General features: G+C 41.3%; 1 protein-coding gene across 1 annotated transcript in view; it reads right to left on the reverse strand.

The window, feature by feature from the left end:
* Positions 1-18738, reverse strand: part of SEMA3E (semaphorin 3E) — a 231041-nt gene that overhangs the window by 86746 nt on the left and 125557 nt on the right. Inside the window, exons 3-4 of the mRNA XM_080663867.1 lie at positions 9336-9395; positions 6017-6136 (exon numbers count right to left, since the gene is read on the reverse strand). Of these exons, the coding sequence (XP_080519993.1) occupies positions 6017-6136; positions 9336-9395 (180 nt within the window). The remainder of the gene's footprint in view (positions 1-6016; positions 6137-9335; positions 9396-18738) is intronic.

Below are 18738 nucleotides of genomic sequence, written 5' to 3' on the forward strand. Positions count from 1 at the left end.
GAACTTATATGCATACTAGAGGCCCGATGCACAAAATTTGTGCAAGAGTAGGCCTTCCTTCCCCCAGCTGCTGGCACCAGCTTCCCTCTGGCACCCGGGACCCGGGTTTCCCTCGCAGCTTTGGCTTCATCTGGAAGGTTGTCCGGAAGGATGTCTGGTCTAATTAGCATGTTATGCTTTTATTATTATAGATATGCATAACCCATGGACACAGTGCAGTGAAGGCCTGGAGTGGGGCAGGAGCTAGATGAAGGAGGGCAAAAGGTGAAGGTGGGAGGACATCTGTAATATTTTCAACAAAAAAGATTTTTTAAAAAAGAAATACCTTGATTTCAGCCTTAAGACAGTGGGTTCAGCTAAACAGTACCTAGAACCCTGACCCTCAGAGACTGTGAGATAGTAAACCTGTGTTGTTTTGGGGTATTTGATTTGTAACATAGAAATCTAATACAAATAGTAACATGCTAATATCATTATGTTAATACTAGAGGCCCGGTGCATGAAAATTCATGCACTGAAGGAGGAGTCCCTCAGCCCGGCCTGCCCCCTCTCACAGTCCGGGAGCCCTCAGGGGTGGGAGGCAACCCAGAGATCAGGGGAAGGTGACGCCCCCATCACACCTCTGCTGCTGCCACTGCCAGCAGTGCAAGCCTCGGCCGGCCCTAGTTACCTGAGCCTCGGGTGGCCCTGCACCTCAGGCTGGCTGGGGGCAGCTGGGAAGACGACATCTGAGGCTTGCCTGCACCTTGGGCTGGCCCTGGGTGGCTGGGGGGATGGGGGGACTCCAGAGGCAGGCGCATGGAGCAGCCAGACCTGCCTGGGGGTGGGCCTGGCTGTGCCGCACACCTGCCATCCAGGCGGGGCTGAGGGGACTGGGCGCCGCCATCTTGTGGCTGTGGGCGCCACCATCTTTGAGGGCGTGGCAGTCAATTAGCATATTCCCTCCTTATTGGCTGTGGGTGCCGCCATCTTTGTGAGGGTGTGATGATGGTCAGTTAGCATATTCCCTCTTTATTAGATAGGATCATTGTGTTCTAAGAGAAACTTCGACTGCTAAGTAATAAAAGTGACTTTAATTTTGTAGGAGTTCAAGACCTTTGTCAATTCTCTAGAAATATAAATTTTATACCTGAATCTTTTTTTTTCTCAGCCTCGACATTCAACCCATAATTTCTATTTTCTTTGAATGGTGAGTAAATTAGAGGTAGACATGAACTTGTAGTATTTTATGTAGTACTTTTATATTTGTATAGCATTTTACTATTTAAAAGGTACTCTAAGATGTAAGACAGGATAGCAACAGAGACATATATTCTATTCTCTATAAATTCTCCCAGAAAACCATATGAAAGAACTAGAAATGCAAAACCAAAAGGTCATTGACAATGCCTACAGCAAAACTAGCTATTAAAGATCTCCATGAGCCCCCAAGCACTGCGAATGAACTACTGGGAGCTTTAAAGCATTCAGAGTATTAATATCTTGCAGGGAGAAGCAGGGAGAAGGAACCAGTTTTGTCAAACCTGAGGGGGAAAAAAAAAGAACTCTTACATTCCCAATACATACGCACTGAGAGTGTAGCATCACTTCAGAATGACAGCTGAACCTGGGAGAGATTTGTGCTGATTTAACCTGTGGGTGATTGCAGGGTCTGTGGGAGAGATGAAGCCCTGAAAATCCTCCAAATGAACCTGCCCACCCCACTCCCAAGAACAAACTGCAAAACTTTTTTAAGAAAAAAGTAAAGAAGTTCAAGGAAAAAACAACATTCAAATAAAAGACGAAGGTATCATAGATATCCTAAGACTCTCGATTCCAATAATTACAGGCTGTTGTTCCTTGTGATTAAGCCCCTATCTCCAAGAAGCTACGTGGTTATATCCTCTTGACAAATATAGTTTCTATATCCACTGTGCTAAGAAAACCTTTCAATACTCCACACATTTTTATATCCTCCAAAATTTTTCTGTTCCTAACAAGTCTATTTCTGGATTAAGTAGGTAATATTACTGCCTTTATTTTGGCATTTTCAGTGATTCCTTAATCTCCTACATTCGAATTACTCACGACTTTACTAAAACTGCCCTCTCTGTAGCATTTATGATGTTGCCAATCATTTTTAAATGTTTTTTTCCTTTTACAAGTGTGATTCTGAATTTGCACTATACTACCCTGTCTGCTCAGTCTGTTTACACTGATATTCCCATTATACTGTCATCTAAATATGTTATTTTCCAAGTTTCTCTGATAAAGTGAGAGGGGGAGAGACAGAAAGAGAAAGCAAGTGAGAAAAAAAATAAGATGGACAGAGAGAGATGGAGGGAGAGGGAGAGGGAGAGGGAGAGGAAATCCTTCAGGGAACATTAACACCTGAGGATTCAATAATTCAATATATTGTGAGATTTAATCTATTCTGATAACATCCTCTCTTAGCTCCAGGATAAGTTTTTTAAACAATTGTACATGGAAATTAAAGAGTTACAACTGACAAATACCAAACATTTTTTATGTTCTCACAAAAACCTACTCTGTCTCCTTAGCTCCCTCTTGCTGTTAAATACTTTGTTTTCCTTCCTGATCAAGAAGTAAAATGGAATTGGTTTGCAATTCCCTTTCATCAGCAACATCCAACAAAATGTTAGTTACATAAACTCCCCTGCTGAGCAGCTTCTCACATGAGCTCCACACTTCCTGTCCTTTTGTGACAACACTATTAAATATCCCCGTGACCCTCTAATTTCTCTCTGCTTTTCATCTCTCTCTGCTTGAATCAATCCAAAATATTACTAATGCCATGCCAATCAAACACTGCTCAAACTCCTTCGTGGTCGTCATGTTGTCTTTAAAATAACTAGAGAATGCCACTGTCTAACATTAAAATCCTCCCCAATTTGTCCTAGCGCTGTATCCTGCTGCTTCTGAACCAACTAGACTAATATCTGCAAACCTATCCCATATGTGCCTGCCTCTAACGTTTTTAATCAAAGTATTTGCCTTGCCTATAATAGTTTGTAATTTCTCATTCTCTAAGATAACATTTTATCAAGCCTCCAAATGGAGTTCGGGGAATAAATCTCACTGCTCTGATTATCAGATGGCCACAAATTCCTCTTATGTCACATACAGATTTTTTTCAAAATGTGTTTTCATATAATTATATAAGAAAAATAGTCAATATCACACATATGAAGATGAATTACACAAAGTCCCACTTCTGTTAATGGCAATGCAGCTTGTATTGAACTAACTGTCCCACAGACAATGATGATGAACTAAGTAAAAACATATAAAAACATTATTGGAAGGCATTGGAGATTAGTTAAGAGAGACAAAGACTGAATCGTTTTTATTTTATTTTTGTTAATCCCGGGTGCCAGAGGGAAGCTGGTGCCAGCAGCTGGGGGAAGGAAGACATACTCTTGCACAAATTTCATGCATCGGGCCTCTAGTATATATATAATCATTATTTTAAACTAGAGGCCTGGTGCATGAAATTTGTGCATGGGGGAGGGGGGATGTCCCTCAGCCCAGCCTGCACCCTCTTTAATCCGGGACCCCTTGGGGGATGTCTGACTGCCGGTTTAGGCCCGATCTCTGTGGATTGGCAGTCAGACATCCCTCTTGCAATCCAGGACCACTGGCTCTTAACCACTCACCTGCCTGCCTGCCTAAAGCCCCCAACTGCCCTCCCCTGTTGGCCTGATCTCACCCCCAATGGCCCTCCCCTGCTGGCCTGATCTCGCCCCCAACGGCTCTCCCCTGCTGGCCAGATCTCGCCCCCAACTGCATTCCCCTGCAAGCCTGGTCACCCCAACTGCCCTCCCCTGCAGGCCAGTTCGCTCCCAACTCCCCTCCCCTGTCAGCCTGGTCACCCCTAACCCCCTGCCAGCCTGATCTCACCCCTAACTGCTCACCCCTGCTGGCCTGATCGCCCCTGCCTCTACCTAGGCTCCCACCACCATGGCTTTGTCCAGAAGGAAGTCAGACATTTGGAAGATGGCCGGTTGACCTGGTCTAATTAGCATATTACCCTTTTATTAGTATAGATAATATTTCTGCCTCATTCCCTCTTTCTCCTCTTCAGGGGGGATATATATGAAATCTGAATTTACACCAGGAAGGATTAGAGGACCATAAACATTTTTAGATGCTGAAAGAAAAAAAGTGTTACCCCAGAATTCTATATCCAGAGAAAATATCTTTCAAAGATAAAGATAAAATAAAGGCTTTTTCAGGTAAATGAAAAATGAAAGGATTTTTTTTCTAATAGATCTACACTACAATGTATATATGTTGAATTTGTATATGTGTATTACATGTGTTTGCATACACATAAGTATTTGTGTGTGTGTGTATATATATATATATATATATATATATATATATCCATGTGTATACTCATGTATGTATGTACATGCATATGTATTCTTTGTATATTTGTTTATGTGTAAATATTCTGAGTGCACTGGATCCCCTTTCCTTCTATATCTCCAGCTAAAGTTTCCTATTATATCATCTGCACTGTTTCTTTAAAATAATTTAGTAAATGCACTGTGATGAGTTTATGCATGCTACTTAACTTTAATCTATAACTAGCGGGGGGTTAGTTAACATTTAAAATATGCTAATCAAAAAACAGCCTATAAGGACACTTAACAGATGAAGTACCTCAATCAGGGCACTCTCCAGAGGCAGCTTAGAGCAAGCACTTCAGATATTGTTAATTATATGTGCACCTGAGTGTTCACTACTATAAGAAATATCATGCCCTAACCGGTTTGGCTCAGTGGATAGAGCGTCAGCCTGCGGACTGAAGGGTCCCAGGTTCGATTCTGGTCAAGGGCATGTACCTTGGTTGCGGGCACATCCCCAGTAGGGAGTGAGCAGGAGGCAGCTGATCGATGTTTCTCTCTCATCGATGTTTCTAACTCTCTATCCCTCTCCTTTCCTCTCTGTAAAAAATCAATAAAAATATATTTAAAAAATATCAGAAATAATTTTTCTTTACAGAAATGAATGTTGTTCTTTATATGGGCTGGCTGAAAATACTAGGTGTCCCCAAAAATGTATATATTTAACAGCTGATAGCTCAATTTTTAAAATAAAATGTATTTTAATAAACACTGCCTTTATAATTATTAAAAGTGTGTGTATACATTTTTGGAGAGACCCCATATTTATAGTCAGAGTTGCCCTCTCACAATTGGGATATGAGAATCGAGAGCGTCCAGCTGCTCAGCTACAGAATACTGGTATGTCCTAATGCAGGATTCTGCCTTCTGTCCTAAATGAAAGTTAATAAGCAGATCGTGACATCAGAATATTGTTTAATACGCTTCAGAGTGGACCTGTGATGTAAGGTGTTTGAAATTGTGCCTAGAATAAATGAGATTTGAGAGCTTACCCAGTTTGTTAAGATAGGTTATATTTCAACCTATATTTTTTTTACTAACAAGCCTAGTGATGGGGTATGGGGAAAGAGATATCTAGCTCTCACCCACTCATACTTAATTTATCAGTTTGCAATCTCTCCCCACCTAAAATCCCACCTCCCTACCTCACTTGACAAAGGAGTAATTACAGAATCAACAAGTCCTTGTATGTCCTTTATAAAATACTATATGTGGTAACTGTACTCTTATAAATTTGTTTATATGTACATGCATATATAAATCTATGAATATGTTCATTCCAGTTTGGTGGTTACATTAATAAAAATTATTTAAGAACACAATAGAGAACATAGTTTCATATTAAGAAATAATTTTAAGTGGAAAAATTAAGGAAATAAAATTGTTCAGTGAGTGAATACATTAAGAATTAATTAGCTCACAAATTTTACAGCTGACAATGATTTTAAAGGCCCTGAGCAATTATTTCTCTGACTCAAGCAAATGGAATCAGTATTTCCTAAATGCCTTTCTCTTTTGTCAAAAGAAATACCACAACTTTTAATTGAAAACAAAGTAATTCTCATCATTATTTTTATTGATAACAGTGAATGAAATCGTCTTACCTCCATATGGTACCCAACTCTGATGAAGGCACAAAGTGGGTCGAAAGCTCCAGTGCCACAGGCCAGGAGATGTGTCCTGTTATAGTGATGCAAAACCCGAACATAATTTGCACATTCACTCTAGAGCAGAAAAAAAAAGAAGAAAATGATTAGTGGAATAAAAATGTTTACCTCTTTTTTATTTTTGCATTTCCGAACCCCAGGAATTTAAGTCTTCCCTGGCTAGAGGAGGCAAAAGGTGCAGATGAAAAAAGGACAAGGGGCAGAGGAAGAAGAGACCTGGGTGATGGATGCACATTTTTGTTAGCAGCAATGTAGGACTTCCATTTAATAATGGGAGTGAATTCTTTTCATGAATTCTAGTATGCACTGAGAAATTCTTAAAAAGCACTATAGGGAAATTTATTCAAGCATGAAGTTTGAATATGTTCCACTAAGTAATTAAGTTAGTCCCAATGTTGTTATTTTTTGAAAGTATATATAAGCAATGAATCAGCATAAAGTCAGAAAACCAATGGTTACAAAAAGCGTCTTTATTCATAAGAAAACATATACAGACTTTAGAGCATCACAGTTTTAATGTTGGGAAAATAAATCATATCTTCAAACATTAATTTACATAAAGCACTTTCATAGAGAATTGCCAAGTAAACAGATAGAAAGCTAGTCAATAAAAATAACATTTTAAAGCAATTACAATAAGAATACCATCGAGGGATTAGAAAACTTTTCTACCAAGGATCATATAGTCTACATATGTAGTTCAACAGTGATCTGATCTCTACCACCTACATTGTGGTTGCAACTACTTATCTCTGCAGTTACAGCATGAAAGCAACCATGGCCAATACACAAATGAGTGTGGATGCCTATCTATATATATAAAAAGCCAGCGACTGGAACGCTGTAACTACCGGAACAACCGGACGCTATGACGCCCAGTGTGGGCAGCGAACCTGCCCAATGGGGGGGGTGGGGCCAGCCAGCCAACCTCCTGTGGCCCCTCCCCACAGCCGCTCCACCCCCGATTGACCCACACACACCAATTGTGGGTGGGGCTGGCCAGCCAACCCCCCCCCGGCCCCTCCCCTGGCTGCCGATCCCCAAGAGGCCCCCCCATCCCATTCGGGGGCAGGGCCGGCCAGCCCACCATCCACAGCCCCTCCCACCATTGGCCCAGCCCTGATCGGACCCCAATCAGGGTGGTCCAGCCAGCAACCTCCCACCAGACCCCACCCATACAGGAATTTGTGCACTGGGCCTCTAGTGTTCTAATAAAACTTTATTTATGGCAGGCCACATTTGGCCCAAGAACTCCAGTTTGCCTCACTGGTAATCAACTGGAAGCTTTGAGGACACAATGTTTATTTTTACACATCTTTGTATTTCCCAGTTAATCAAACACAGTATCTAATACATATTATGCTTAACAAAGTTTTAATACACAATCACTAGGAGAGTTTTATGATCAATAAGCTGAAAGGAAAAATACTTAAAATTGCTTCAAACCAATTTGGCTAAATTAATTCTAGCAAACACCTTGTTGGCAAATTAGGTATTGTTACTTCATTTAAAACAAATTATGAGAGAAATACTAAACCTTTAAATGGTAAATATTATTTTGACATTGATACATGCAATAATGCAATAATCAGTAGAGATAATATTTTATGAGGACAGATTGTGGCTTTAAAGGCTCTGATAAAATACTGTTAGGATAAAAAGCCAGCAGAACCATCTCACCATAAATGATTCAGGTTATAGCACCACTGAACTGATTACCCAGGCATTCTTCAATTTCCCACTCATGTAGCATTTTATTTCTTCAGTTTCCCACTCCTGTAGCATTTTATTCTATGGGTGACCCATATAGTGGAACAATATGTTTTCCCCCAGGTTGGAGAAAATATTCTAGTCTCATTTCTATATATAAAAGCCTAAGCAACTGTTATGGCCCAAGGACCAGAACAACCAGTCAACCAGTTGCTATGACGTGCACTGACCACCAGGGGGCAGATGCTCAACACAGGAGCTACCCCCTGGTGGTCAGTGCGCTCCCACAGCCAACCTCCCGTGGCCGGCCAACCTCACCCGGTCCCTTCCCCAGGCTGGAAGGCCCTAATTGGCCTGGCCCCAATCAGCCTGGCCAGATCAGGACTGGGTGAGACAGCCCTGATGGGCCCTGATTACTGGCCAGGCCTAGGGACCCCACCCATGCTCGAATTCATGCACCGGGCCTCTAGTATTGCTATAGTGCCTGCTCTTCATCTGCTGAAACACTAACACATCTTGGCTGAGCCAATCAGCCCACATTTTAGCTCAGCCGGGCTTAGATTGACATAGCCTTAGAGCAGTGGTCGGCAAACTGCGGCTATGCGGCTCGCGAGCTGCGGTTTGACACTCTGTTGACTAATGAGTTTGCCAACCACTGCCTTAGAGTGTGCTCAATTCGTCAGCATCACACGGAGGACCAAGGCAGCAAGAATGTCTTGACTCATTCCTTGGCTGGGACCCAGTTACTACAGAGAATTCAGTTGGCATAATGTGTGTGAGTCTTTTACATGGTGTTTTGCTTTCTTCCTGAAAAACAGGATAAGCTAAGTTTCAAAAGGAGATGTGCATGCCTTTCTCCAGAGATGTGCGTGGTGTCATTGGCCAGCTACCCTGAGCAGGTGAAGGTCACTCCTGCACTCATGTGTTAGTGTGCTCGCACCTCTGACAGGGATGGCGCTGCTGTCACGCTTTCTCACTCACACACTGCAGAGAAGCTGTGGGGAAGTGGAATGCTGAATCTGTAAGCAGGAGAGGCCCTTTAACAATATGTAGAATACGTAAGGCATATTTACTGCTTTTGCCTTCTTTCTTCAAACTTTTTTTTCTTTCTCCTTTTGTTCTGCATGTTTCTAATTTGCTGAACAAAGGGAAATGAAATCTCACAGAGTGTGCTTAGTTTTTCCTGAAATTAAAACATTATCTACAATTGTTTTTTTTCCAAATACATAGGAAATAAACATTAGTATAAGGAATTTATAAATCTGAGTAAATTAAAACACAATAAAACAAAATAAAAACTAAGTTCGGGATGGCACCTCAACTCCTTTTATTCTAATTCTACATTGAAATTAATTTTTAAATGTTGTATATACATATATGACATATGTATATACTGTATATGTTTATATATGTTTGTATATATATATTCTTGAGATAAATAGCATATATGATTTTTAAAGCAAATAAAAAGTTAGGGATTCAGTCTTTTGTGATTGATGAGAGATATAACTGATGATTTACTTAATTTATAATGAATAATACTTACTGCATCTTTTCCTTTCATTATGCATTCTTCTATTTTTAGTGCTGTACTGGGCCAGTGTATCTGAAAGAAAAGACAATGTACTATTATGTAACTGCATATAAAAATAAACCACACTAAAAAACCATTTCCTTTTTTCTGCAATTTCACACATTTTCATTTTGTTCTATTTTCTGAAAGTATAAAGCAAGACAATCTTCTTTACATCATTATTTGCATAATAAAGACACTTATCTTTGAGCTTTATTTTTTTAAACTGTTTGAAGGTTCACCTCATGTCCCAGTCCTTCAGAGGCCGCACACACTTGAAGTAGCCTGTTCTGTACCTAACCTACCTTACATAACATCTGCAGTCCAGTCTGCCTCCTAAACCTGTCTGTCCCTTTAAGTCAGGCACCTCCATGAGTTCCCTTTGCATTTTTACCACTTGGCCCAGAACTTGGCGTGTGCTGGACTCAGTAACAGTTGCTGCATGAGAGGATTAAAGGATTAATGGCTGCCTATTTATAACGTATCGCCTAATACACTACTTGTAGGTCTTTACTTTTTAAAACATTAACTCTACCAGTTTCCCACTGGATTCAGGTATTTTTCACTGTATTTCCAAGTTATTCTTTTCTGCCTTGAAGAGAGAACACATCACCTATTTCTTTTTTATCTACAATTGTACCTAGCACTTTGCTGGGGTCACAGGTAGAAATCCATTCTCAACTCAACATTTTGGTGAAGGAATAGAAATTTCCCAGCAGAGTAGCCTGGGACTCTCAAGAAATTATTTTTAAAAATAACCTTTTCTTCCTCAGCTTCAAAGTCCTCAGGGCCTAGATTGAGAAGAGTTCATGTATGGTTTCCTGGTACCCAGTGTCAAGGTTCCCTGTCAGTAGACTCTGTTGGCAGGCCTGTGCCAGTATTCCGGTCAGTTTTTCCATGGTGATTTGTTTGTTCCCCAAATATTCCTATTACCTCTCGCTGATATCTCCTTCTACTCCACTCACCTCCAACCCATCTTGCATCCTGCTGGCCTGGAAGGCTGATAAGGTTATCAAACTACATATTTGATGTTGCTGATTGAATGTGCTTTTTACTTAGTGAGCGCACTACTTAATTATTTTTAAATTAGTACCCAACACTCAAAAATAAGAGCTTTTGCACAAAAACCCATATTTCTGGTTTCTCTAGAAAAATGTGAAGACAGACAGGCAATAGGCTTGCATTCCGGTGTGGCAACATTCCTCTGGAGTTGAATGTCTGAAGTCTTTCAATGGCACAGACACTCTGATTTGCTTCAGACTTTTCTTTTACCTGACTGGCCCCTGTAGCCATTTTAGTGTTTGAAATCTGATATAGACGTTTAAATCCCATAGATGATCAAGATTTAAGCTTTTTTGATGTTGTGCCCCATAAACTACCAGGTTAGGCACTTATACGCTAGAAGTGGAAGAGGCTTGTCATTTACCTCATACATTATGTAGACAAATCCAGTCCCTGATACATGAAAAATATTGGGAATTTATAAAAATGGGAACAACAGCATTTTATTATGATAATCCTTATATATTTACATTTATTATCGTAGGAATATACACTCCATGATTTGAATTAAAGGCATATAATGTTACTTTTATGTTCTTGTTGATGTAGTAGCCCCTCCAATTTCTTACTAACAATATTCAGCAGAAGGTGTTCTTTTTCTTTCCTAGTGCAGTGTATAAACTTCTTTTTAAAAATACATGTTTATTGATTTCAGAGAGGAAGGAAGAGAGAGATAGAAACATCAATGATGAGAGAGAATCATTGATCAGCTGCCTCCTGCACACCCCCTACTGAGGATCAAGCCTGCAACCCAAGTATGTGCCCTTGACCAGAATCGAACCAGGAGCCCTTCAGTCTACTGAACCACACTCTATCCACTGAGTCAAACCAGCTAGCGTGAGCATATGAACTTTTAAATGAAAACAGGGGTGGGCTAGAAGGGGTCAATGGGGGAGGGGGAAGGGGGACATATGTAATACTTTCAACAGTGAAATTTTTTAAAAAAAGAAAACACATGAGCTTTTATATTTATGTTGTGACAGAAAAACGACAAAGAACAAAAGTGGGATATAAAAGAAAATCAACTAAAGAGGCAAGTGCCATGCATAAAATCCTAGAATCAAAGTTCTTGATTGTAGCAGTCAATCCATCAGTGGATCATGGATGATTCGGGAAAAATATTACATAAATACAACAATGTCAGGTTCGGGTATTGCCTTGCATCACCCTGAGGAGAGTCACTAACACTATTATAGAGCAAGGATCCTGGAAGTGAAGCTGTACAGTGTACAAACTTTACTGAGCCATTATTTGAGGGGGGGGCGGGGGGGGGGGGGAGAGAAGGATGAATTTTGCACCAAGGGATAGATTTTCTCAGATAATTTAAAAATCATTTCTAACTTTAGATTCAGTTTGGTCTTGAATTATGATTTTACTGTGGATGCATACATTATTCAAAAGGATATGCTAGAAAACGTGTGTGTATAAAGAAAATACAAATTCATTTTAGGATCATCTATCATTGTAAAGATTTTCATGACTAATTCATTTAGTGCTATGAATAAATTAGAGAATATCTCATCTGTAATTCAGAATAATGCTTTATATTCTTAACATACTTAACTTATGAAATGCAGAGCTTTTTCTTCTTAGAATATTAGCATCCCTTCTTATTCCTTTTTCATCATTATAAAAAATAATTTTTGAAACTGTATTTCCACAATTTCAATGTATTATATAGTTTAACCAAGCTTTTTTGATGCTGTGCCCCATAAACTACCAGGTTAGGCACTTATATGCTAGAAGTGGAAGAGGCGGTGATGTAGGAGAATATGGGATGGCATGTTGAGGTTTTATCATTGGCCTGGGCATTATTTCATCATTGAAAACCTATACCAAGTTCAGGTTTTCAATGATGAAATAATGCCCAGGCCAATAATAAAACCTCAACATGCCATCCCATATTCTCCTACATCACTGCTTCAATCATGATTATTTCCAGGACTATTTCAACACACTGGGTAAGGACAATTCTCTATAGCATTTCTACACATCTACTGACAGCTTTTGTTCCACACGATCTTTTCAAGCAGCCTTGGAAGATAAAGATAGAATCTCCTTTCAGGGCAAATGAAAAAGAGTTGTTACGACCAGGATAATAAAAATAATGTTTCCCTCTGGGCAAAAGTTGGGACAAGTTTGCTAGCGGCCCCTTTATAAGACAGAGTTTCTAAGCTTGAGGCTGGTGAATTGGGTGTCACACATACTGTACGTGCAGCATCTACCTAGGCTGCTATGCTTCACGCCCATGGAAATTGAGGGAGAAACAAAAAGCTCATGCTGCATGCTGTGCTGGGGGTAATAAAGTCCTTTGTCTCTGACCCAGGAGTCTCAGTCTTCTGCCAGTATTTGTAAAATTATGACAGGCGAACTTGTCTTGAAAGACAGATAAAATCTCAGACGCTTAGTTCTTGACAGAGAAAAGAAAGATAATACATAGCATGATGGTGAAGAATTCAATGGCTTTTTTAGGATTGTCAGAATATGTTGTTTCTAGCAGCAAACCTAAGAATGACAAATGTACAAAATCATTATTTCAGGTTTTGTTGGGAAACACGAAATTCGTGCAAGGGCCTTGGCCCTGGCCCCCGCCCGCCATGGCTTTGTCTGGAAGGACATCTAGTCTAATTAGCATATTATGCTTTTATTATTATAAATAAGTTACAAAGGGCAAGACAGTGACTTCTTTCTGTATCCCTACAGATGCTCATATGGCACAATGCCTTAAAAGCAGCCATTGCTTATACAACGTCTATTGATTAACTTGTAATAATTACATACTTTATCACATTCTTTGAAATTTACTAAAGGAGATTACAGTAAAGTTTGAGAAATAAGATTCAGTGACATGAAAACGTTGTATTCAGTGTCAAATAAATGAGAACATTAATTTCCAGTTTAATTAGGAAGGAAATTTGTAAGATTGTAGCAATAATCTAGGCTTTGAAAGACAGGTTGGATTTCTGAGGGCAGAGAAAAGGATCTCAACCAGATAACTGGGTAGATGAAAGCTAGGGAGAGGTAGAGATTATATTACGAACACTCACCACTGTAAAGTCCAACACATTGGAACTCACCAAAAGAATAATGTAATTATAGACTTACTCAAGTTGTATTTTGTTGTTGTTGTATTGGTTTGGTTTATTTAAAACAAAATCTCACAGACTAGGGATTGCATTCAGATGTTCATTCAGGTGAGAAAAATGACAGAGAAAGACCTCACTGGAAGTGGAGTTATTTTAAAGCCATCATGTACAAATGTTAGGAAGGAAAGATAGTAAGTAAAATAGTTTTCTTCATTTGTTTTGGCAGACAGGATGTCTTTTGGTTCTGCTCCAGAGTTTAGCACCAACAAAACCCATAAAATTAACCTATTTGTTCTGCACAAGACATTTTTAAAGGCAATTAAACAACAGGGTATAATGATATTTCCACATTCTCTGCATCAAAAAAGGTAAAAAAGCAAAAGGTTAAATATACATAATTTCATTACAATAGCCCTACAATATAATTCAATTGTTTCCATGCACATTAAGAGTCTATTTACTATTCTTGCATATCTCAAAGAAGAAAAATAAAATAAAAATTAAATTACAAAGTAATCTTTCCTAGACTCCCTATTGAGTCCCATAATTATATCAGGATTCACGAATTAACAACTTATTGTTACAAGTAGTTTTGACATGCAAGATTGAGTAGAGCAAGAACAAATGAACAAAAAAAAATAATTTCATTACCTAAAGAAAGATGATCTCCTTTGATATTAAAAAATAAAATTATTTAGCTAATACATCTCTTTTTATGAAATATATTTAATTGACTAAGATGCTATTATAATTTTATTTAATATTCTCTTCCTAATTCTATTATTCTAATAAAATGTGTTTAAATTTTAGTTTTTCTTTCTATACTTTACATATGTGTACAGTACCAGTGCCCATCAATGTATATATTAATTATATCCTATAAATACCATTAAAATACAGAGAATAAATTTTAAACATAATACATTAAGAGTCATAATAAATGGTAGTAATAAATGGTTTATAAATGGTAGTTTTTAATCTGACCAATATTACCCTTCTTAGTGTTTATGCTTTTATACTTAATTATAATGACTGTCATTATTCAAGCACTTTATATGACAGAATTATAATATTTTGGATTATAGACTCAATTTGTACTTGAAATGTTTATACTCCAAAGCATTTGAATTAAAACAATATTAAAACTACACAAATATTATTGGCCTGATGCATGTCCTTGTTAATGGATGAAACTTACTAAATTGCCATCATTATGTGAAATACCATCTTCCATTTATATATAAATTACTAGTGGCCCAGTCCACGAAATTCGTGCACATTAAAAGGGAATTAATGAGAGGAAATAATTTAATATTGCTATTTGCCCTTTCTCTATAATGAAAGTGTCAGAGATGAAAGAAAATGAGTAAAATGTATATGAAAACCTTCCTCCTGTCAGAGTCTGGGGTGCACCACAGGACCCAGAGTCAAGTCCCCACCCACCCACATGTGCCTCAAAATCATGTGTGACCCAGACCCGGCCAGCCCCCACCCGCATTGGGCTAGATCCAGACCTGGCCAGTCCCACCCTTGTCAAGCCCCACCAGGGATGTAGTCTCAGGTCCCCTGGCCCGGCGCCAGGACGGAGGGCGTGGCCTGAGGTCCCCCAGCCCAGACTGGGGCGGGGGGCATGCTTTGAGGTCCCCCGTCAAGCCCCAGCAGGTGAGGGTGTGCAGCCTCAGGTCCCCCGTCAAGCCCCACTGGGTGGGGGGCATGGCCTGAGGTCCCCTGTCAAGCCCTGCCGGGTGGGGGCGTGGCCTGAGGTCCCCCGTCAAGCCCCGCCAGGCAGGGGGGGTGCAGCCTGAGTTCCCCCAACCCAGCACTGGGGGTGCACCTTGAGGTCCCCCGTCAAGCCCCGCTGGGTAAGGAGCATGGCCTGAGTTCCCCTGTCAAGCCCCACCAGGCAGGGGGGTGCAGCCTCCGGTCCCCTGGCCCGGTACTGGGGTGGGGGCTGCAGCCTGAGGTCCCCCAGCCTGGTGCTGAGGTGGGGGGCATGGCCTGAAGTCCCCTGTCAAGCCCCACTTGGTGGGGGGGCACAGCCTGAGGTCCCCTGGCCTGGCGCTGGGGCGGGGGGGACAGCCTGAGGTCCCCTAGCCCAGCACCAGGACGGGAAGCACATCTTGAGGTCCCCCATCAAGCCCCACTGGGCGGGGGGTGTGGCCTCAGGTCCCCTGGCCTGGCACTGGGGCGGGGATTGTGGTCTGAAGTCCCCCGGCCTGGTGCCAAGGTGGGAGGCATGGCCTGAGGTCCCCTGTCCAGACCTGCCGGGTGGAGGGTGTGGTCTGAGGTCCCCTGTCAAGCCCAGCCAGGCAGGGGGGTACAGCCTCAAGTCCCCTGGCCTGGTGCTGGGGCAGGGGGCGCGGCATTAGGTCCCCCATCAAGCCCGGCTGGGCAGGGGGTGTGGTCTGAAGTCCCCCAGCCTGGTGCTGGGGTGGGGGGGCACGGCCTGAGTTCCCCCGACCCAGCACTGGGGGTGCACCTTGAGGTCCCCTGTCAAGCCCTGCTGCGGCGGGGGGTGCGGCCTGAGGTCCCCTGTCAAGCCCCGCTGGGTGGGGGGTGCTGTCTGAGGTCCCCGGGCCTGGTGCCAGGGTGGGGGGCATGGCCTGAGGTCCCCCAGCCTGGCGCCGGGGTGGGGGAGCAGCCTGAGATCCCCTAGCCCAGCACCAGGACAGGAAACACACCTTGAGGTCCCCGTCAAGCCCCACCGGGCGGGGGGCATGGCCTCAGGTCTCCTGGCCTAGTGCTGCGGCGGGGGGCATGGCCTGAGGTCCCCCAGCCTGATGCCAGGGCGGGCGGTGCGGCCTGAGGTCCCCTGTCAAGCCCTGCCAGGTGGTGGAGGGCTTAGCCTCAGGTCCCTGCTGATTGCTTGTTAAGGCTCCTTAGGGGAACTTGGCTTCAGCTGTGGGTGCAGCCATCTTTGTGACGGAGTGATGGTCAATTAGCATATTCCCTCTTTATTAGATAGGATAGTTTAACTAGAGGCCCAGTGCACAAAATTTGTGCACTCAGGGAGGAGTCTCTCAGCCCGGCCTGTGCCCTCTCGCAGCCTGGGAGCCCTCAGGCAATGTCGGACTGCTGAGGAGGTGGGAGAGGCTCCTGCCACCGCCGCTGCGCTCGCCAGCTGTGAGCCTGGCTCAGGGCTTCTGGCTGAGCAGCGCTCCCCCTGTGGGAGTGCACTGACCACCAGGGGGCAGCTCCTGTGTTGAGCGTCTGCCCCTGGTGGTCAGTGCATGTCATAGCGACCAGTCGATCTGCCTTTGGTCAATTTGCATATTAGCTTTTTATTATATAGGATGCCTTTCTCCACTCAATTAAAAATTAAATTATAAAATATATTTTTTACCTTTGATGCAATCAAGTGAATAAATAAGAAAGTATAAATATTATTACAAACAAGTGTTTAATAGAGCTATACCTACAGACATCCAAATTAACTAGTGTAATTTTAGCTTAAAATAATAGTGGAGAGAATAATTTTAGAAAGAAAAGCTGAAATTTAGATACAAAAAAAGTCTGGGTGAAAGTTTGTTTAAAAAAATTATTACTAAATATGAACTATTCTATAAAGTCCCATAAAATATAGCTTAAATAAACAAACATCCACTTTTGATTTCTTTGTGAAATAAAAAAATATTATACTGCAAACTAGTTAATAATTGTGATTTGTTTTTTTAGAAAGTTTTCATAATTCTTAAATGTGCACAGATTGCAAGGAGCTATATGGACAGAACACAGACAAGCTAATTTCTCATCTGTGGTTGCATATAGAATGTCCTGGGCTCTCAACCTTTGTCATAAGTAAACAAGGGAGATACAGTTCCTCTCCTACTGGTCAGTGATTTTGTCCACCACTATCACCAACATCTAACTGTCCCACTAGTTTGTTAATCATTACTAATGTAAAGTGTGGTCATGCAAAGCTAATAAGAACTGATAGGAAAGAAACACCTTACAACAAAAGGCAGAACTAACGATACACTGAAGACCAATCTGGGAGACATGAAGTTCACACCAAAGCAGTAGTCTGGTTCTCAATAATGTGACAGTGGAAAGAGCATAAGCTGCTAAGAGAGATGGATGTGGCTTTAAATTCTACCTGCTACCTGGCTTCATGGTTCTGTTCTCTTCTTTCTTCCATCTATCCACTCCACTGCTGCTAAAACAATCACACTAAAGTCCACTTCTAAATATGGTATGGGCATATTCAGACTCTCCCACTGGTTCCTGTATTGCCTAGAAGATTCTTTTCAATAGCACAGGGGTCACTATTCTTCAGGATCTGGTCACAACTACATTACTATTCTTAACTCTGTATCCTGTCCCCAACCACATGCCCTCACTTCACCTATCTACTTCAGCCAAGGTGAACAGTCATTATTTCAAACTGCTCAAAAATGTCTGTCCTTCTTCCCCTTTACTCAGTCTATTCTTACCACCAATCTGTCTGAACCAACATTCCAATTATCATTCAAAATCAACTTAAATCATATCTCTTCCAGGAAAACCCCAACCCCCAGCTTTTGTATACTTTCCTAGCATTTTATTTGGACCATACTTGAGTTATATGCTATCTATGAAATATGCATGTGGCATATGTATACATATCTTCTCCATTACATTATACATATTTTCTAGCTTATTTTATAGTCTTAAAGCTTAAGCTTCAGGATTCCTTAGTGGCACCTCATCTTTCACGGTTCTGGGAGGGGCCTTAGCAATTGTGAAATCTGTAAGTTTGAATTAATTATATTTCCTGAAGAGGTCTGCCAAATCATACACACTTCAGGCCCACAAAAATGAAGATTCACCCTTGAGTACAAGAAAGTTATTCGAGTTAATAATCTGTGGCTACATTCTTGCTGGATGGCACCCTGAGGCTTCAATGGCCACACATTATTTTATTTGGCTCCCAAAGATGCAGTTCGTAAAACCTCATCACTCTTCAGGTCTCTTACCCTTATAGAGTTTTTACAGGTGATTTCCTCCATAAAAGCCAATCTTTCCAGCATTAAAGGCCTGAAGGCACAATTAGGCCAAAACAATAAAGGAGAATAAGTAGGCGATTCAATTTCCTCCACTCTAATGGGCCATCACATGCTATCTCTTGGTTTTTGTTCCACATAGGAAGAAACAGCTCAGGGAAATTGTTAAGAGACTGTGTGTACACACAGTCATCTTAAAAGCGTGTTATACATGTGGATTCCCACTCTATGAGTTAGCTAATCCTG

This window comes from Plecotus auritus (genome assembly GCF_963455305.1).
Source record: "Plecotus auritus genome assembly, chromosome: 4".
In the NCBI taxonomy this organism is placed as follows: domain Eukaryota; kingdom Metazoa; phylum Chordata; class Mammalia; order Chiroptera; family Vespertilionidae; genus Plecotus; species Plecotus auritus.